This window comes from Lynx rufus, unplaced genomic scaffold (genome assembly GCF_022079265.1).
Source record: "Lynx rufus isolate CCGP_SWC_20201006 ecotype Redwood Valley unplaced genomic scaffold, mLynRuf1.p SCAF_43, whole genome shotgun sequence".
Classification (NCBI taxonomy): domain Eukaryota; kingdom Metazoa; phylum Chordata; class Mammalia; order Carnivora; family Felidae; genus Lynx; species Lynx rufus.
This window is the reverse complement of record NW_025814860.1, coordinates 1,798,018-1,818,351: the sequence shown is the minus strand read 5'-3', so window position 1 is coordinate 1,818,351 and position 20,334 is coordinate 1,798,018. Positions and strand designations below refer to the sequence as shown.

Sequence of the window (20,334 nt, the reverse complement as noted above, 5' to 3'; positions counted from 1 at the left end):
GGAATGGGGCAATGGGGGAGTCTTTCTCCACATGTCCAAGCATCTCTACGCCAGAAGAACACAGAACCTGGCCCTGTATGGTACGTGTGGTCTCCAGGCAGCCAGGCCCAGGCCCCAGGGGCCCCTGCAGACACCAGCTGGGACCTGTGGAGGGGCCACGGGAGCCAGCACCTGGCAGGCACAAGGCAGGTGGGAGGTGTGGTCCTCTCCCCAGGAGGAAGCAAAAGGGTGCACAGGGCAATTTTATTCAGTTGGAAATCGGTCTGGACAGACTCGTTCTCCGGTCATATCCCTGCCCAGTGAGGTCATCATCACAGCCGCAGGCGTCCCCGAGCCGGCCATGTCACGTCACCGCGTACAGCTCCTCTCGGTGGCTCTTACAGATCTGATAGCGGCACGTGAGCTTCTGCGAGCAGGCCCAGGGCTCGGTGTGCTCCTCTCGCGGCGGCAGCAGGAAGGCCGCACTTCCCGCCAGCAGCATGTGCCAGATACTGTGGGTGTAGTAATAGTTGTCACTGGTCATCATGGAGGTGTAGATGGCCACAGCCACAGCGGCCATGGAGATGCCGGGCAGGAGGAAAAAGCCCCAGCGCTGCCAGGAGGTCGGGTAGCACTGGCGCCGGTGCCCGCAGCGGTACACCTGGAGGAAACCGCCCGTGAGCGACGGCACAGGAGGCTGTGGACACAGTTCCCAGGGGCCCACCGGGTCTGGGCAGTGGGGCCGTGTGTGGCTGCTTGGAGAGGACTCAAGGCCAGGACTCGGGCCCAGGCCCAGAGACGTGGCCAGAACGAAGGGCCAGGCTCTCTTCCCCCGGGGAAAGAGTCTGTGGGGAGCCCCGATTCTCTCCAATCCCGCCCCCCCCCCGGGGCCAGGGGGCTGGGCAGGACCTGCCCCAGCTCCTTACCCACATGGTGACCATAACCACAAAGGCAAAGAGACAAGGCCCCATCATATTCCAGGCACCCCTGCGGTCCAGCTGCAAGGACATGGCGAAGACCAGTGTGCCCAGGAGAAACAGGACCTGGGCAAGACACAGGGATGACCGCAGGCTCACATGGACCCTCAGCCACAGTCATTCCTGACAGAACATGGTCTAGCAGGACAGGTGGACCGGGCATGTGTGCCATCCCCCCGCCCCCCGCCCCGCCCAGGCTGCTGCCCCGCTCCGTCCTGCTCTGCCGGCTGGGAGGGAGGGGCCTCTCGTCCAGCTCGCGCATTGCGGGGACCCCGCGCTCCCACCGATCTGTCCGCAGGTGGATTTCTCAGGCACAAACTTGGCCAGGCAAGGTACCGGGGGCACGTGTCTCTATCAGCCAGGGCCAGCTGATGCAGAAAAGTCCCCAAAATGTCCCGAGCACCAGGGACTGCAGGAGCAGAGCTGGGGCTTATTGGGGAGGTCTGGCCTAGGGGTGGGGCTCTAGGCCTCCTCTCCGAATGGGGCTCTGGGAGAGACCGGCTGGGGCCCTCACTGCACCCTGCCCACCACCTTTCTTTCCTGGCGGCCTCCAAGCAGCAGCCCCCTCACCGCTACCGGCAGCTTCTGCCAGCAGGCAAATGGTCATCACAAGAGATGAGCAGTTTCTAAGAGCTGAGCCTGCTTTCTGGGGTCTTCTTCAACGTGCTGCATGCCGGGCCTCTGCTCCCCTAGAGCCCAGACTCGGGTGTCAGGAGCCACTCACATGTTTCAAGGCCGCCTTCAGCCGCGCCATGCAGAGGATGGTGACCCAGATGGACACCCCAGAGCCCAGAAAGTCGCAGTACTGCAATGTGTCATAGCTGAGGATGCACAGCACCGCCTCCCCGGGCTGGTCACAGGCATGGTAGAACTGCGGAGCAGGCCGGTGAGCGGCAGCCCATCCCCCCCCCCTCCCCTGCCCTGCCCCCGCCCAAGTCCCCAGGGGAGTGAGGCCAGCCTACCGTGGAGAAGAACATGGTGTAGGCATAGACAGAGGCCTCCACCAGGAGGAGGCGGTGCACGGAGACGGCAATGGGAGCCAGGAACATGAGGTTGCTGAGGGTGAGGAGGAGGGTGGCCACCCTCTGCTGGGCCACCGTCTGGGCTGTGCTGTTGTCCGTGCAGCTCCACCCACGCCAGCCTGTGGGCCAATGCGACGCCAAGGGGGCTGAGGCCAGGAGAGGGGCGTACCCCTCACCTAGAGCTCTGCACAGAAGCCCCCTCCTCACCCAGGAGCAGGCTGGGACAGACGGGGGCAGGTGTGGGCAGGGGAGTCCAAGGTGAGGAGGCAGCACTATGTCTGGGGGTGCCACTCTGTGCCTGTGGGGGGATTGAGGAGACATGGTAGGAATGGGGACGGGGCGTGTGCACTTGTTCTGCAGGGTCACTCTCCAGCCGCGGCAGAGCTGACGTGGGCTCCCAGAGGACGGCGCCGGGCTCAGAAGCCAAGGGGAAAACGTCTGCAGGCAGGGCGCCTGGCTGGCTCAGCCAGAGGAACATGCAACTCTTGATCTCAAGGTCATGAGTTTGAGCCCCACGTGTAGAGATTACTTAAATAAATAAACTTAAAAAAAAAAAAGTGGGGGCGCCCGGGCGGCTAAGTCGGTCAAGTGACCGACTCCTGATGTTGGCTAGAGTCACCATCTCACAGTTCGTCAGTTCAAGCCCCGCGTCGGGCTGGGTGCTGACAGTGTAGAGCCTGCTTGGGATTTTCTCTCTCTCCCTCTCTGTCTCTCCCCTCCCCCACTCAGGCTCTCTCTCTCTCTCTCTCTCTCTCCCAAAATAAATCAATAAACTTGACAAAGAAAGTGTCTGGAAGCACCCAGGCCTGGCGCTCACCTGCCTTGCAGCTGCAGCTTGCATACAAGTAGCTGTGTCTGCGCAGCAGAAGACACTGGCCGTAGGGTCCACAGTCATTCAGGCAAGGCACCAAGTACAAGGTGGTCTCCACGAGGACCGAGGTCTGCTCACACTCCCTGTGAGGAAGGAGCCACAGGAGGGCTAGCTGCTGACAGCTGGTAGCCAGTCCCCTGTCACTGCTCCCAGCAGGCTCTCGGACGCACGACCCCAGACTCGAGGCCCCCAGGCTCCAAGCCTCAGAGGTCGGCAGCTGTGAGCTCTGCTGAGGCCGAGATGTCCTGTCCCCATTGCTATTCCCTGAGTCCCAGTCTCCCAGGGCTGTGCCTGGACTGGTACCCCTCCTCGTGTCCTGATGCCCAGGGCTGCAGCAAGGAGAGTGACCAGATGGAGGAGAGGGACCCTTCACAACCCCCAGAGGGCAACCGACCCCGTGGGGCTTGTAGAAAGCTTGGTCACTCCCAGACTTGGACCTGGGCAGCCCCGGGCATGGTCCTGATGCAATGATACAGCTGCCTGCCCCAGCCGGTAGCCCCCGCGTGTACTTACTCAGGACTCTCGGGGCATACGAGCTGCAGGGAGAGGTACCAGTTGTCTGTCTCTGGATAGGGGATGACGAGGTCGGCCTGGCGTGATGAGGCGCTCAGAGACAGGGGGTAGCCCTGGAAGAAGGCTGTAGGGAAGTGGGAAGGCGTGATCAGAGGTGGCCAGAGGGGCTGGCCTGGGTTGCTTGGCCAGACGCTGCCTGCCCGTACCTGTAGTGCAGTTGAGCGACGTGTTGAAGCTGAGGAAGGGCGAGGCCGCATTCACGCAGACCACGACCAAGGTGTTGTTGGTGACCGCGGTCTGGAAGGAGAGGCCGTGCACAGTCAGCCCCAGCCCCGGGGCAGCTGCCCAAAGTTCCCGCTCTGTCTGGTGCTGGGCACCAAGGTCTGTGGCTCCTGCTGGCCCAGGGCCCCGCCGGGACCCTCCCTTACAGGCCTGCGGACACCCAGGCTGATCCCACACACAGCCCCGTTCCCTTAGATACAGCCTATAGAACAGGCCTTCCTTTCCTGAAAAGGAACCCCCATTCTGCCCCAACACCCGCTGGGGTCATCTTGTTGCCTGAAAGGCTGACCTCGTCCCCGCGCCAAAGTCAGCGCAGGAAGACCTGAGCCGCAGCCCGCAGCCCGGCCAGGTGTGAGCCCGGAGCTGAGCCAGGCCACGGGGTGCTCCCAGACAAAGGTACCTGGTTGGCCTGCAGGGAGACGGTGAGGGAGCCCCCGCTGTCCATGCCAGTGTTGAGGTGCAGCCGCAGCACCGAGGGCACGGCTGACTGCACCAGCATGGAGACCCTGTCCACGGGCCGGAAGCGTACAGATACCACGTCCATGTCTTCTCGAAGGACCGGGTAGCTCATGAGGCAGAAGGGCCCGCTGCCCAGCCTGCTGCTCCTGCCCGGGCCACGGGAGCCGGGGCTTGGGGGCAGCAGGCCAGCGGAGGCGTTACAGCTCTGGTTTGTGCCGCTCGGCAAGAGGTGCTGGGAGTTCAGGGTCCACGGCCTGCAGGCTGTCAGGAGGACAAGGGGCTCAGGCGCAGGAAGGCCCGGGGGTTGGTGGCAGGGGGCAGAGTCACCCGCACCCTGCCCTCTCCACGCGGCCCACCTGTGAGCGCAGCTACTGCCCTGAAGGCCACCGACACATGAGGCCCGGCCAGGCTCCTGGCTGTCACTTGCAGCCACCGGTCCCAGGGCGGCGAAGGCAACAGCAGGTGGCAGGCCCAACTGGGGCTAGCGCACGTGAGCACCTTCTGGAAGTTCCTGGGCAGGGTGGCCGAGCCCACAGTAAGGCGAACAGGGCAGCCCAGACTCCCGTTGGTCGCACAGCCCTGCAGCTCCAGCCGCAGCTCCCGGGTATTCTCAGGGATGAAGATTCTGCGGCCAAGGGGATGCGGTCTCGCTCAGGCCCCGTGGCCCCCAGCGCCCTCCTGTGTCACTCTCACCCGGGATGTTGCCCAAAGGGGGCTGGGCATCCGGCCCCGAGACCCAGGCCCACACACTGAGGATGGTGGGAGCGCCCACTCTACCCAACCTGGAGGCTCGGCCTCCCCAAGGGCCCCACTCACTTGAGGTAGCTGGGGTGGGACAGGAGAGTCTGTGGAAGGGGGACATCAGGCTCCAGGATGAACACCTCGACTGCCCGCAGGACAAGCATGTCCGGCTGGAAGATGTAGGCACAGGTGGGCACAAAACCCTAGGGAGAGAGTGAAGTTCGGGGGAGAAGAAAAGACAGACACGGGGCGGTCAGGGCCAGACCAGAGGGCCCAGGTGTGGAACAGGGGGCAGGCGGGACTGGACCAGAGCAGGGCAGCAGAACCCAGCGGGCAGTCTGCCCTGAGGAGGGCAATGACGGCCACTGGGCACTCATGCACTGAGGGTCCTGTCCCCCCGCCGCCGGAAGGCAGCCCCCTTACCTTCACCTCAATCTTCTGGGATGAGGGCGGCAGGTGGGCGGCCACAAACCAGTCCCCGGGTGCTGGGTGGGAGACGTTGACGGACGCGTTGCTCTGCAGCAGCTTGATGAGGAAGGAGGGCTGCACGGAGGTGTTGGCGGGGAAGCTGGTGTCCAGAGGGTTGATGACAGGAGGGGCGCCGTAACGGAAGTACCTGGAGGCAGGGAGAGCAGGACAGGCGTCGGGCGTGGAGCCTGGGAGAGCCTGGGCGGGCGGGCGGGCGGGCGGGCGGGCACCTACACAGTGACCTCCACGTCGGTGCACGCAGGGCCGCCGCCCCGGGACACTTGCAGCAGCCAGCGCAGCAGCACGGCGTCGGGGGGCACGCGGAAGTGGAAGAGCCTGGCGCTTCCGTACCAGCTGTAGAAAGACAGCTTCTGGGGGGACTGCGAGAACTGCTCCGACACCAGCCTGACGTCTGCGGGGACACGGCGCCGTCAGCCAGGCCAGGCCCCCACGTCCTCACGGAGGCCGCGACAGGCGCCCGGCGCGCTGACTCTGACCTCTCGCTGTCCCCGGCAGCCCCGGCGGCTGGCTCTCGCTCGGCAGGGGCCCGGGACTCACGAGGTGTCCCTCTGCCATCACACGCCCACTCAGTTTCCACGCATCCAACGTCTCCACCCCCGCCATCCATCTCTCCGCGGCTCGGGCTCTGACCCTGAAGCCATTTCTCTGCCACCGCTGCCCAGACCACCCACATCCCGCCCACCGGGCACCCCTTGTCACTGTAGCAGCTTCCAGAGCGAGTCCCCCAGCATGTCACCCCAAATGCCTCAGACCTTCGAAGCAGGACAGACCTCACCCTGCCTGTCCCCCGACCCCCACCTTCCGCACGCTGTCGTGGCCTCACTCAGTCCCCCTCACAGTGCAGCCCTGGCAGGTCTGGGGCCAAGAGGTGGAGGCTGAGGGACGTGGGGAGCGTTCGGGGTGGGAGCCCAGCCCCAGCCTCACATCTGCCCTGGGCACCGGATACCGGGATGGCCCCCCACCTCCTCGGATCCTCCCTGCCCCCTTCTGGGGAGCCTGTGGGGCCTGCCGTGGTTGCACCTGACAGGTGAGGGGATTCAAGTCTGGGGGCTGGCCACCTGTTCAGGCCCATGACGACTTGAGCCTGAATCCCCACCAACCCAGAGACGTGGCAAGCGGAGACCCTGGGGCGAGGGGAACCCTGGGCCGGAAGCCTGGCCAGCCGTGAAGACAGCGGGGGGGGGGGGGCAGCTGGTTCCCATGCTCTAGTGGGCGTGTGTCCATGCAGAGTGGCACGGACAAGGCAGGGGCCCCTGGCAGCAGACTGCCTGCGGCCCCAGCCTGGGGCGCCCCTGTGCCCACCCTCAGAACACCTCTCAGGTCTCCACCACGGTGGCTCCCTGGCTCCCCTCCCCTCCCCCCTCTACACATGCGCACTGACACTCAGTTGTTGTCACACCAACCTTTCGAGGACTGGCTCAGTGTCCGGGGGCTCGGCACAGAGGCCCGAGGCCCCAGCCTAGACTAGGCCCCTCCTGGGAGTGTCCACTCACTGAGTACAACCTGCACCAGGACCGGTGCCCGACACCATGAATGTGCCCCCCAAACCCTCCCTCCTGGGGTTCCCACCCTGGGTGTTCTCTGTGCTCTTGGGGGCAGCCAAGCAGATGTGGGGTCCAGCCATGAGGCGCCCGGGTTGCGTGCCGGGGAGTCCAGGCCCAGCAGCAGCTCAGACCTCATGCCTCCTGTGACCTTGAGTGTCCCTTCCTTTCTCTGGGTTCCAGCTTCCTCGTGAGTTGGCTGAGGTGGATGGCACCACCCCCTCTCAGGTGCCCTGCCCTGCAAAGTTAATGGATATTAAAGTGCTTCTGGAAGAAATGCACTGTGGACACAGTAGGGTGTGGCTTCCTCTCCTCCAAGCTGACCTCTCTCTGCCCCACCAGGAGAGTGGCTGGCTGACACCACCCCAGCAGAGCAGGCCAGGCCCCTCAAGGTAAGCTGGAGGAGCAGGTCAGAGGGCCAGGTGACCAAGCCTTCCGCCAGCCGGCTGACCTTCCCATGGAGTCACCTCAAGAAGAGATAGTAGGGGCGCCTGGGTGGCTCAGTCGGTTGAGCGTCCGACTTCAGCTCAGGTCACGATCTCGCGGTCCGTGAGTTCGAGCCCCGCATCGGGCTCTGGGCTGATGGCTCGGAGCCTGGAGCCGGCTTCCGATTCTGTGTCTCCCTCTCTCTCTGCCCCTCCCCCGTTCATGCTCTGTCTCTCTCTGTCTCAAAAATAAATAAACGTAAAAAAAAAAAAATTAAAAAAAAAAAAAAGAAGAGATAGTAACCCACTTATGAAGTCAGTCTGAGTTCCAGAGGAGCTCCACACAGTGGGGTGTGAAGAGGTGGGCTCCATGCAGGACGAGCTCCAGACTTTCCATGTGGCTGCTGGCCACATGGTCCCATCCAGCGGTCTGTGGCCTGAATACTAGGAGGCCAGGAGCTACTGAACTAACACAAACTTCCCCCTGAGGCGGCTGTAGCCCTTAGGATAACATGATGAAAGGGGCCGAGAAAAGTGCTAGGGAGCTGAGGCAGGACAGCCCCCACCCCCACCTCAGGACCAGGGGGCCTGAGAGAAACAGGCAGCCAGCTGGGCCCCCAGTACCTTGACCTAAAAGTGCAAGGCCTTCTGGCCCCCACCAGCGCTGGGGTGCCAGCCTGAGCACACCTGGAATGCAGTTGGTAGCTCTGAAGTTTCAGCAGGTGCATGAGAGATGAGACCTGCTCAAGGTCACCCTAAGAAGCAGAACCCTTCCAGCCCCTCAGCACCCCAGCTCTACAGCCCGACCTCCCTTCCCAAGATACCCAGGCACTCATCTTGCTGAACACCAGGCGATTAGCACATCACCTCTGATATCAGGGAGCACAGGCTTCATGCACGCCAGCCCGGCCCCACAGTCCCCTCCAAGGACACAGGGTGACAGGGAAAGGAAAGAAAGTCCCTGAGCCTGTCCTGGGAACCCAAGTGAGGGCACACTACCCCACACACTCTGAAGCAGGACAGGGACCCAGTGCACAGACCCTAGAAGCCAGGGTCACACAGCTGCCTGCCCCCTCAGCAGGCCTGGGAGGTGAGGGGCTGCCCCAAGTTTTCCACCTCCGTAAGCCCCTCACCAGTGAGCCCTCATCCAGCCCTGAACCCAGGATGGAGAAAAAGGTGCATGTGAGGGTGACAATATGCAATCCAATGGAGCAGTTGAATCGGGGGCCAGTCTCAGGGGAAAACACCTTTCATTTCAAGCTGTGCCAAGCTCAGAAACCGGAGGCACAGCCCTCAAGGAAATAGGAGCTTGGAGGGTTTCAGAGAAGGGGGGGAGAGGCAGGGAGCCAGGGAGTGGAGGGAGAGAGCTCCAGGCTGTGCTGGATAAGCCACCTGCTGCCCAGAGGGGCATCTGGGCCCCCCTAACCCAGGCAGCCCAGCCAGCGGCCCTCAGGAAGACCCAGGCCACAGTCAGGGGAGACCACTCGGCACTCCCAGGGTCTTATCTCAGGCGGGTCAGAGGGGCAGCGTCTCCAGGTCTCTGGGGGGCTCAGCCCAGGGTGCGGACTCTCAAGGGGCAGAACCACCTGGCCCACCAGGCCCCTCAGGTCCACCGGGGAGGCCAGCCTCCGAGAAGCAGTGCCAGGTGTTCAAAGTCACTGCACTTGTCGCCGTGGGAGGGGTGAAGACGCGGCTCCACTCCAGGATCTAAGCAACTTTCTCCCAACTCCGCCCTTCTCAGAGGCCACATGGGGGCCCTGGATCCCACCACACAGCCCTTCTTCCCAGCGGGCCTTGCGGCTAGACCCTGGGTTGAGTCCCGCCGCACCCCTCCACCTCCGCGTCCCTCCGCGCGGCAGTCGTGCCCTACCGAAAGGCGTTGGGAGGAAGCAGAAAGGGAGAGCGCACTACGAGGGGCCCGTCTGGCCGAACCCGGCCCTGGGGACAGTGCAGGGGGCGCTGGCGTCCTTGCCACCCCGACTGCCCACCAGGGGATGCTCACAAGGGCTTGTCCTTAGCTCCCAGCCCGGCGTGGGGACCTGGGCCCCGGGCCCGCGCCAGGTGAGCGCACAGGCGACCCCAGGTGTGTCACAATCCCGACCCCGCCCCCTTCCCGGCTGCCGCCGGCCGCCCCCCGCCTCCCCCCGCCCCACGGCGCCCTCAGGTCCGCGCGGGCTCACCGCTCTTCTTGGCGTCGCCGGCAGCCGCAGGCGGGGCCCCAGCGAGCAGCAGCAGCAGCAGCAGCGGCCCCGCCACCGCGACCGCCACCGCCGCGCCCCGGGTCCCGGTCCCAGCCCGGCCCATGGCTCCGCGCTCGGCCCGGCGCTAACCGGACCGCGTCCCCGGCCGCCCGCCCCCGCCGCCGCCCGGGCAGCCTCCGCCGCCACTGCGGCCCCCGCCGCCGCTTCTGCCCCGGGCTCCCATCGTCCCGGCCGGTCCCAGCCGCCGGCGCCCCGGGCACTTCCGCCTGCGAGGCCCCGCCCCGCGGGTGCCCTGCCCGAGCCTGACCGGGGGACCGGGGTCGCAGAAAGGATGCGGGCTGGGGGCCGAGGCGGGCGGAGGGCAACGTGGGGACGGAGGGGGCGCTGGGGGAGGTCGCCGACTTAGGGGAACGCCGACCCACGGCCGTGCGCGCAGATGCGGGAGGCAGGGCGAGATAGGGTGGAGGGTCACGCGGGGCGCTCGGGGGACGTGGGACCGAGGGGGCGGGGGAGTCGCGGGAGGGAGGGGGCGCGAGGGACGTGGGACCGAGGGGGCGCGCAGGGGCAGAGGACCGAGGGGACACGGGTGGGCGGGCAGAGGGCTTGAGCGGGACCGAGTGGGGCGCGCGGCTGACGTGGGACGGAGGGCGCGCGGGGGACGTGGGACCGAGGAGGCGCAGGGGACGTGGGACTGAGGGGACGCTGGGGGCGTGGGAAGGAGAAGGCGTGGGGGACGTGCGTCAGACCGAGGGGGCACGGGGACGTGGGACGGAGAGGACGCGGGGGGCGAGGGACCGAGGGGGCAGGGGGACGTGGGAAGGAGGGAAGGAGGGGGCGCGGGGGACGTGGGACCGAGGGGACGCGAAGGACGTGGGACATAAGAGGCGCGGGGGACGTGGGACTGAGGGGACGCTGGGGACGTGGGAAGGAGAAGGCGCGGGGGACGTGCGTCAGACCGAGGGGGCACGGGGACGTGGGAAGGAGGGGACGCGGGGAACGTGGGACCGAGGGGGCGCTGGAGACGTGGGAAGGAGGACGCGAGGGGGACGTGGGACGGTGGGCGCGCGGGGACATGGGACCTAAGGGGCACGGGGCGGGGGGGGGGGGGGCAGAGGGCAGGACCCAGGGATTCAGAAGGGAAAGTGGCAGGACGTGAATTGGAACGCGCGGCGGGGGGGTGGGGGGTGGTGGCGCAAATGCTTCCTGCAGTCTCTGGGGGTCCAGGCTACGCGTGTCTGGGTTCCCTGAACCGTGAGGGGGGAGATGCGCGATGTGGGCCGCGGGGCCCGGCGCGCAGGAAGCAGGCGAAAACTCGCGCCCACCAAGAGGTGAGTCCTGCGCGCCTTTCTGCCTCCGTGGGCCTTGACTCTGCGCCTCCAGCCCCTCAGAGCTGGGCTCCCCAGGCCAGGCCTTCCCGCCCTTGAAGCCGCTACAGGGGTCGCCCTTCATACCAGGAAGCCGCTACAAGTGTGTGTGAAGAAAACTTTCATGGGAAGATGAAAAGGCTTCGTGTACATGTGGGAATTTCGGACTCTAAGGTGGCGATTCACATCAGTGAGTGGGATTCACCCCTCACCCTTCACATTGGCTTAGATTCCAAACAAGTTAGATTTAGGCATTAAAAAGAAACGATGGAGAGACTAGAAGAAACTTGGGGGAACTTTTTCAGAGTCCCCTGGAAGGGAAGGCATTTCTGAACATGACCTCCAATCCGAAGACCAGAAGCAGCCTGAGAAATTCAACTACCTGAAACCAAAGCTTTCAAAGCTTTCGGCGAAGCAAAATGCGTTAAGCAAGGTCAAAAAAACAATCCACGAATTGGGAAGGACAGGCTTGCAACTCCGATCGCAAAGGGCCAATCTTAATACGATTGACAATAAAGAGTTTAATAATGCAGAGCCCCTACAAATCCCTAACAAAGTGCCACCCTCCAATAAATCCAAGGACCCGCCTGGAAAGGGTATGCAAATGAACAGGACTGGGCTCCAACATCCCTCCTTAAAGAAATGCGAATTGAAAACCACCTAGATGCCTGTCTTATTTATACCCAACAAACCTGCAGAGTTGAAAAAGTTTGATCACCTGGCCGGGTGAAATTGTGGGCCCACAGTCGTCCCTGTATTCAGTGAGCGGCAGTGACAGCTTCCAGAAGCCTCTGGACTCAGCTACCAGAGTGACGAGAGCACATCGCTTTGCCTCGGTCACCTTTGTGCGCCTTCCCTGCAGAGGTGCTCACACGGTGTGAGGCTGCATATGGTTCAGTACACAGACGGGTATTGCTCATTAGGGAATGGCGTATTCAAACCACGAACACATCACCGGCCAAACCCTGCTACGGTGTGGCTGTGAGAGGAAAACCAGGAAGCTCTGTGTACTGATTGGGGGTGGTCTACCAGACTCACCTTTAGCTGATAAAAGAAAAGGGCAGAACAATGTGTCCAGAAAGCTACCGTATTTGTAGGAAAATGGTTTTAATTTGCATGCACCAAAGGCATAGAATGCATCGGGCAGCAGGTTATGCTGAATGACTCTGAGGGAGGGAGCCTGATGGCCAAGGGTTGGAAGGAGGGGCTTGACCTGTTTGTATCTTTTGCATTTTGTACTGCTGGGGACAGGGGGTTGGGGGTTGTTGAGAGTTTAAAGAAGGGAGGGAGGAAGAAACTGACCGCAGAAAGCTGGAAAGTGGGGTGGAGCATGGAGACCCAGGGAGGACAAAGGCCAAGGTGTGAAGCCATCAAAGAGACTCTTTGTTCCTTTGGGATCTAGGCTGGGCCCTCCTCACCCCTGGCCGGTCTCAATTTAAAGGGACAGAGGTCAATTCTGGGATTTTGCTGAGCCGTGATTTCAAGCACTGTGCTGACCCAGGGTCAGTCGTGCTGGGACAGCAGCTGTGGTCAGCACTGAGCACTGGAGGCTGTTCCTGCCCTGGGCTGGGCTATGCACTCCGGGGGCCTCCCCTGAGTGTGTCACTGCAGTATGAGGCTCCACAGGTGGGAGGGGACGTGACAGACACCCTGTCCCAGTGCTGTGTCTGGGGGCAAGTGAGTTTGTAGACAGACCTGGAGCCCTGGGCTGGAGTCAGGAGATCTGTGCTAAGGACCAAAGCATTAGCAGTGGGAAGAACCCTAGGACCCACCTCAGAGGGCTTCAGTTTAAAGACAGGAAGCTGAGGCCCCCACCGCGGAGGGTCCTGTCCCGAGAGGGGCTCTTGTATTCCGCCTCAAATCACACAGAAAAATTAATTCTAAGGGACTTAGGACACAGCCCTTAGAACAAAAGGGTGGGAAATAATTAAGCAACATGGACAGCAAATTGGGGAATCACGAAGGAAAAGTTACTCGTTTGACTGCTTTTTAAAAATGTTATGTAAAAGGGGCACCCGGGTGGCCCACTCTTGATTTCAGCTCAGATCATGATCTCACGGTTAGTTCATGGGTTGGAGCCCTGCATCTGGCTCTGCACTGACAGCTCAGAGCCTGCTTGGGATTCTCTCCTTCTCTCTCTCTGCCCCTCCCCCACTTGTTCTCTGTCTCTCAAAATAAGTAAACATTTAGAAAAATTTTTAAAAAATCATTGTTTGGTTTTATAAAAATGTTATGTAAGTAGGGGCACCTAGGTGGTTCAGTCCGTAGAACACAGGACTCTTTTCTTTTCTTTTTTTTTATTTATTTTTTTATTTTTTTATTAATTTTTTTTTTCAACGTTTATTTATTTTTGGGACAGAGAGAGACAGAGCACGAACGGGGGAGGGGCAGAGAGAGAGGGAGACACAGAATCGGAAACAGGCTCCAGGCTCTGAGCCATCAGCCCAGAGCCTGACGCGGGGCTCGAACTCCCGGACCGCGAGACCGTGACCTGGCTGAAGTTGGACGCCTAACCGACTGCGCCACCCAGGCGCCCCTCTTTTCTTTTTTTTTTGAGAGTGAGGGGAGGAGGGGCAGAGAGAGAGGGGAAACAGAGAGAATCCCAAGCAGACTAGACCTCAGGAACTATGAGATCATGACCTGTGCCCAAATCAAGAGCCGGATGCTTAACCAACTGAGCCACCTAGGTGCCCCGAGCACTTGACTCTTTTTTTTTTTTTTTAACGTTTATTTATTTTTGAGACAGAGAGACAGAGCATGAACGGGGGAGGGTCAGAGAGAGAGAGACACAGAATCTGAAACAGGCTCCAGGCTCTGAGCCATCAGCCCAGAGCCCGACGCGGGGCTCGAACTCACGGACCGCGAGATCATGACCTGAGCCGAAGTCGGCCGCTTAACCGACTGAGCCACCCAGGCGCCCCTCCGAGCACTTGACTCTTGATCTCTGGGTTGTGAGTTTGAGTCCCACTTTGGGGGTAGAGGTTACTTTTTAAAACTGTTATGTAAGAATAAAAACTGAAAGTAAAAAGTAGGATAAGAGTCATCAAGTCAAGAGACAAATGGGAGATTATATGTGCCATCCATATGATAAAGGGTTATTATACCTAAGATAGGCAATTTACACATTGAAACCAAAAGCAAAATAGACTCATGCTTTATACAGTCGAAGGTGAGCGGAGTTGCCAGAGTCCAGCACAGGCCATTCAGAAGCTCTGGCGGCAGGGCACTGCTCATGTAGTTTTCACACGAAAACAAGATACCTGTCAAAAGCAGACCGGCAGCCCTCTCCGGATGCCTTGCGCGGCACCCAAGGGAGTGCACGCTGCCTCAACCTTTTGAAGGTTACTGTGGCAGCATTAAAATGTAACAAAAACACAGGAGCCTAAGGACAGACACCCAGGGGGTTGACTGTACAAGGCTGTGTACTGGCAGGAGCTTGAGAGCTGTGTGACTCTACTCACCCGTGGCAGATTATGACACAGAAGTGTATGAATTTCCACACAAGTTTTGTTCTGGTCTATGGGACCTCTGCAGGAATATTGACGGAGTGGAAAAATCCAGTTGCTGGATAACACGGATACATCCCATTTCCGGACTGGAAAGCTCTCGGGTCCTCTTGCCAGCTCTGTGAGTGTGGATGGAGTGGCCCGCTGTCCACTCACACAGAGGGGAAGGCAGAGGGGCAGTAGAGGGGAGTCTTTCTCACACACAGCCTGCGTCTGGCCACAAGAAGCGTTATGATCTTTGCTTTGGATAAAAATGCCAAAACTTAACAGAAGGAAAAAAACACCTATAATTCAATTTTATTCAAATAATGAGAGGAAGGGCTGCAGCCCCTGGATTTTGAGGATGGGCCTCAGGACCCACCCAGTGGGGGGGAGGAGGTAGAGCTGTCTCCCATCACTGCCCCCTGCCTGCCTTCCTCCCTCACTTCTCCTCCTTCCTTTTTCCCTCCCTCCCTCCCTCCCTCCCTTTTTCTCTTCCTTCCTTTTCCCCTCCCTTTCTCACTTCCTCACTTCTCTTCCTCCCTTTCTCCCTTCCTCCCTTCATGGTGGTTGCAGGCAAGTGGTGCTGCTGACATCTGGCCTCAACTCCCATGGCTTCCCTTGCAGCTAGAGGCAGGTGCTCAGCCCTGCACACACGGTGGGGATGCTTGAGGTCCTCAGACACCCTGGCTACTCTCTTCCATCCTGCCTGTCTTCCAGAACCCGCATGGGTCCCTCCTCCAAGTGCCTCCTGTGTAGGAGGGCCTGTGAAGACGTCAGGTCAGAAGGCGCTCCCCGCTCTGTGTGTCCCTGGCCTCCCTTCACGCCACCCCATGGCAGGTCACCTAGAGGCAGGAGCGCGGTCAACCCTCTGGTCTGGGGGTGCAGTCTCGCTTCCTTCTCGTCTCCGTGCCCACCCCAGCTTGTCAGCATAAACTGGACCCGGGGGCCCAGACATCTGGGTTTCACAGGAATAGTTTACCCAAAAGTTTTGGGAACAACATAAGAATTTTGAATATCTTACCAAGATGAAGTTGTTGTTGTTGTTGTTTTTTTCAGTTCAAATACCATCTGTTATTAGAAAAATCGTTTTCCAACCAAGAAAGTAGGAAGTACATACTCTTAAAATTGTGTATAAATAAATGTTAGTTTTAGTTTTTATTTTTATTGTTTTAAAGTACTGCAGGTGATTCTTATTTATTCCCATTTTATCTGGGCAAATGAACACCTCCTGTCTAGGGCGTTGGACACCCCTGAACAGGAAGATGAAGGGCACAGGCCATGCCCTCAGGCTCTTGGCCTACGGTGAGCCTGGGAGGAAACCCAAGTGCACTGGGGCAGGTAACCGGAGTGAATTCTTGGTCCCGTTCTAAGGTGCAGAGGGGGACAGGGCAGGAGGAACCAAGAGTTGTGCCCTGGTTTCAGGGCTCCCCTTGGCACTCCTCCTCAGTCTCCCTGAGCTACAGATGGAGGCAAGGCTAGCAGGGGGCCCTCCTGGGAGAAGGAGCCCCCTTTTCCTGGTTCCTGCCTGCGGCCGGCCGCTGGAGCAGGGGCAAAGTGGGGGGGGGGGGGCGTTGACATCTCCCAAGCTGGAATCCCAAGGGCCTCCTGGCTGGCTCAGTCAGTGGCGTGTGCCACTCTTGGTCTTGGGGTTGTGAGTTCGAACCCACGTTGGGTGTAGAGGCTACTTAAAAATAAAGCCTTTAAAAAACTAATAAAATTTTTAAAAAGTGTTGGAGTCCTAAGAGGAGTGGAAAGAGAGAAGGAGGCAGAAAAAAAATGTGAAAAACTAATAGCCCCAAATTCTCAAATTTGGTAAAAGACGTTACTTTCCAGATTCAAGCAGCTCAGTGACCACGAGAAGAATGAATACAGAGAAAACCACACCCAGGCACAACTAGGGAAAGCAAACTAGAGCAGAAAATATTGAAAGCAGCCGGAAGAATGGCATTCAAGGGAAGGCAGTTTGAATAATAGATAACTTCTCAGGAGTCAGAAACAATGCAGGACAAAACACGGGGGAAAACAGGGAAACAGGGAAAAACACTCTTGTCAACCCAAAGCTCTATAGCAAAAATATCCTTTAAGAATAGATAAAACAGGGGCGCCTGGGTGGCGGAGTTGGTTAAGCCTCCGACTTCGACCGGGTCACGATCTCGCGGTCCGTGAGTTCGAGCCCCGCGTCGGGCTCTGGGCTGATGGCTCAGAGCCTGGAGCCTGCTTCCGATTCTGTGTCTCCCTCTCTCTCTGCCCCTCCCCCGTTCATGCTCTGTCTCTCTCTGTCCCAAAAATAAATAAACATTGAAAAAAAAAAAAAGAATAGATAAAACAGGGGTGCCTGGCTGGCTCAGTCGGTGGAGCATGCAACTCTTGATCTCAGGGTTGTGATTTTAAGCCCCATGTTGGGTGCAGAGATCGCCAAAAACGTAAATAAACTCTAAAAAAAAGAATAGCCCAAGTAAAGACATTTTCAAATAAAAGAAAGTGAATAGGGTGTTGTCAGAAAATTAGAATGATAAGAAATGCTAAAAAGATAGATGTTTTCTTAACACATACAGTAACAATAATAAATATATTTAATTATATTGTTATTGTTATTACCACTTTGAGGTGTATCTTGAAATCTCGGATTGTGATATCTCCTGCCTTCTTCTTTCTTTCTTTTTTTTTTAAGTTTATTTATTTATTTTGAGAGACAGAGAGAGTGTGTGAGCAGGGGAAGGGCAGAGAGAGAGGGAGAGAGACAGAATCTCAAGTAGGCTCCACAATGTCATCGCGGAGCTCAGCGCAGGGCTCCAACTCACAAACTGTGAAATCATGACCTGAGCTGAAATCAAGAGTCAGACGCTTAACCAAGTGAGCCACCCAGGCGCCCCTCTCCACCCCCCCCCCCCACTTAAGATTACTTTGGCTCCTCAGGGTCTTTTTTGGTTCAAACGGTATGATGCTGACAAAAATAGATGCATACACCCATGAAATGGAATAGAAAGCCCGGAAATAAACCCATGCTTGTATGGTCAACTAATCTACAACAAAAGGAGGCAAAAATATACAACGGGGTAAAGATAACATTTTCAATAAATGGTGCTGGGAAAACTGGACAGCTGTATGCACAGGAATGAACCTGGACCGCTTTCTTACACCACACACAAACTCAAAATGGATTAAAGACCTAAATGTGAGATGTGAAACCAAAAAGCCCCTAGAAGAGAACACAGGCAGTAATTTCTTTGACGTCAGCCGTAGCAACATTTTTCTAGATCTGTCTCTGCGAGTGAGGGAAATAAAAGCAAAAATAAACGATTGAGACCACACCAAAATAAAAAGCTTTCGCACAGCAGGCTAAAACATCAACATGACAACAAGACAATCTACTGAATGAGAGAAGGTATTTCCAAATGACATATCTGATAAGAGGTTAATATCGAAAATATATGAAGAATTTAGGGGCACCTGGGGGGCTCAGTCGGTTAAGCATCCAACTCTTGACTTCGGCTCAGGTCATGATCTCATGGTCTGGTGATCGAGCCCCACATCAGGCTCTGCGCTGACAGTGCAGAGGCTGCTTGGGATTCTCTGTCCCTCTCTCTCTGCCCCTCTGCCTCACTCGTGCTCTCTCACTCTCTCTCAAATAAACTTGAAGAAAAAAAGAATTTATACAACTCAATACCAAAAAACTTATAGTAATAATCGGATTTAAAAATGGGCAGAGGACCTGAATAGACAGTTTTCCAAGGAAGACATACAGCTGGGCAACAGATACATGAAAAGGTGCCCAACATCATTCATCATCAGGGAAATACTAATTAAAACAACAGTGAGATATCTCCTCACACCTATCAGAATGGCCAGAATCAAAAAGACAAGAAATAAGTGTTGATGAGGATGTGGAGACAAGGGAACCCTCGTGCACTGTTGGTTGGAATGCAAACTGATGCAATCAGTGTGGAAAACAGTATGGAGGGGCGCCTGGGTGGCTCAGATGGTTAGGTGTCCAACTGTTGGTTTTGGCTCAGGTCACAATCTCATGGTTCATGGGATCAAGCCCCGTGTTGGGCTCTGTGCTGATGGTGGAGCCTGCCTGCGATTCTCTCTCTCTCTCTCTCTCTCTCTCTCTCTCTCTCTCTCTGCCCCTCCCGTGCATGCTCTCTCTGTCTCTCTCAAAATGAATAAACAAACTTAAAAAAAACAGTATGGAGTTTCCCCCCCCTAAAATTAATGTGATCCCATACATCCACCGCTGGGTATTTACCCAAAGAAAATGAATATACTCACTTAAAAAGATACATGCACCCCTAAGTTTATTGCAGCATTATATACAATAGCCAAGACGCATGTCTGGCAGGCTCAGTTGGTAGAGCATGCAACTCATGGTCTCAGGGTTGTGAGTTCAAGCCCCATGTTGGGTGTGGAGCCTACTAAAAAGAAAATAAGAGCACCTCAGTGGCTCAGCCGGTTGGGTGTTGGACTTTTGCTCAGGTCATGATCTCACGGTTCCTGAGTTTGAGCCCCACATGGGGCTCTCTGCTGTCAGCACAGAGCCCCGCATCAGATCTTCTGACCCCTTCTCTTTCTGTCCCCTGTTCGTTCTCCCTCTCTCTCAAATCAAATTAAAAAAATAAAACAAAACAAGACTAGCCAAGATATGGAAGCAGCCCAAGTGTCCATCGATAGATGAATAGATGGGGTGCCCCCTGGTTGAGTTGGTGGAGCGTGTGACACTGGATCTCAGAATCATGAGTTTGAGCCCCACATTGGGTATAGAGTTACCCTTTTATTTATTTATTTCTTTATTTATTTTTTTAATGTTTATTTTTGAGAGAGAGAGAGAGACAGAGCGTGAGTGGGGAGGGGCAGAGAGAGAGGGAGACACAGAATCCGAAGCAGGCTCCAGGCTCCAAGCTGTCAGCACAGAGCCCCACGCGGGGCTCCAACCCACGAACTGTGAGACCGTGCCCTGAGCCAAGTTGGAAGCTCAACTAACTGAGCCCCCCAGGCACCCTGATAGCTCATGCTTTTTATTGCTGAATAATATCGCTGGTAGGGATGCCTCACAGAATGTGTATCCATTCACCCCACCGAAGGACACCTTGGTTGCTTCCAAGTTTGGCAATTGTGAATAAAGCGGCTATAAATATCTGTGTGCAGATTTTTGTGTATGTAAATTTTCAACTCATTTGAATAAACACCAGGGAGCATGATTGCTGGATCATGTGTTTAGTTTCCTAAGAAACCGCCAAACTATCTTCCAGAGCAGCCGCACCACCACCCTTCATTTCCACCAGCAGCCAGGGAGAATTCCTGCTGTTCCACATTTTTTATCAACAATTGGTGTTGTCAGTGTTTGGATTTTGTCTCTTGTGATATCTTCATGGTGTCACTCTTTTCCTTTATAATGAGTGCTTTTTGTGCCTAAAGAAACTCTTCCCCACAGAAGACTGTGAACATATTTTCCCATCTTCTAAAAGGTTTATATAGATTTTCCTTTCATATTTCGGTCTTTCATATGCCTGAAACTTATTTTTATGTACATCTAGATCGGGTAAGGAGTATTGCCACCTTAACAAGGTTAAGTCTTCCAAACCATGAACATGGGATTTTCCTCATTTATTTAAGTCTTCTTTAATTTCTGTCAACAATGATTTGTAGCTTTCAGGGTGTAAGAAATCAAAAGGGAAATCTGAGAAATACTTTGAGATGAATGCAAATGAAGGCACACATATAAAAAGTTATACAATAGAGGGGCGCTGGGTGGCTCAGTCGGTTAAGTGTCCGACTTCGGCTCAGGTCATGATCTCATTGTTGGTTCGAGCCCCCCGTCGGGCTCTGTGCTGACAGCTCAGAGCCTGGAGTCTGCTTCGGATTCTGTGTCTCCCTCCCTCTCTGCCCCTCTCCCGCTCGCACTCTGTCTCTGTGTCTCTCTCAAAAATAAGTAAACATTAAAAAAATTTTTTTAAATAAATAAATAAAAAGTTATGCAATAGA

At 57.1% G+C, this 20,334-nt stretch overlaps 1 protein-coding gene across 2 annotated transcripts; it reads right to left on the bottom strand.

Annotated features, from left to right (window-relative positions):
• Positions 1-229: 229 nt before the first annotated feature.
• PGAP6 (post-GPI attachment to proteins 6) lies at positions 230-9,603 on the bottom strand. 2 transcript variants are annotated; one of them, XM_047098031.1, is made up of 13 exons: positions 9,480-9,603; positions 5,547-5,724; positions 5,268-5,460; positions 4,920-5,047; positions 4,460-4,728; positions 4,045-4,364; positions 3,569-3,659; positions 3,363-3,486; positions 2,796-2,932; positions 1,919-2,097; positions 1,681-1,827; positions 906-1,022; positions 230-640 (listed from the first exon to the last, which is right to left on the bottom strand). In XM_047098031.1, exons 1-13 carry the CDS (start codon positions 9,601-9,603, stop codon positions 344-346), a joined length of 2,304 nt encoding a protein of 767 aa, XP_046953987.1. In that variant the 3' UTR covers positions 230-343. The 2 variants fall into 2 exon arrangements, with proteins under 2 accessions (XP_046953987.1, XP_046953988.1); XM_047098032.1 differs by lacking the exon at positions 906-1,022.
• Positions 9,604-20,334: the final 10,731 nt, after the last annotated feature.

Excerpts from the sequence above, each read along its gene's own strand:
- PGAP6 (XM_047098031.1), bottom strand. The coding sequence starts at position 9,603 with ATGGGCCGGGCTGGGACCGGGACCCGGGGCGCGGCGGTGGCGGTCGCG. Across the intron at positions 5,048-5,267 it reads CCCAGAAGATTGAGGTGAAG|GGTTTTGTGCCCACCTGTGC; the intron begins GTAAGGGGGCTG and ends CTCTCTCCCTAG. Across the intron at positions 3,487-3,568 it reads GTCGCTCAACTGCACTACAG|CCTTCTTCCAGGGCTACCCC; the intron begins GTACGGGCAGGC and ends ACTTCCCTACAG.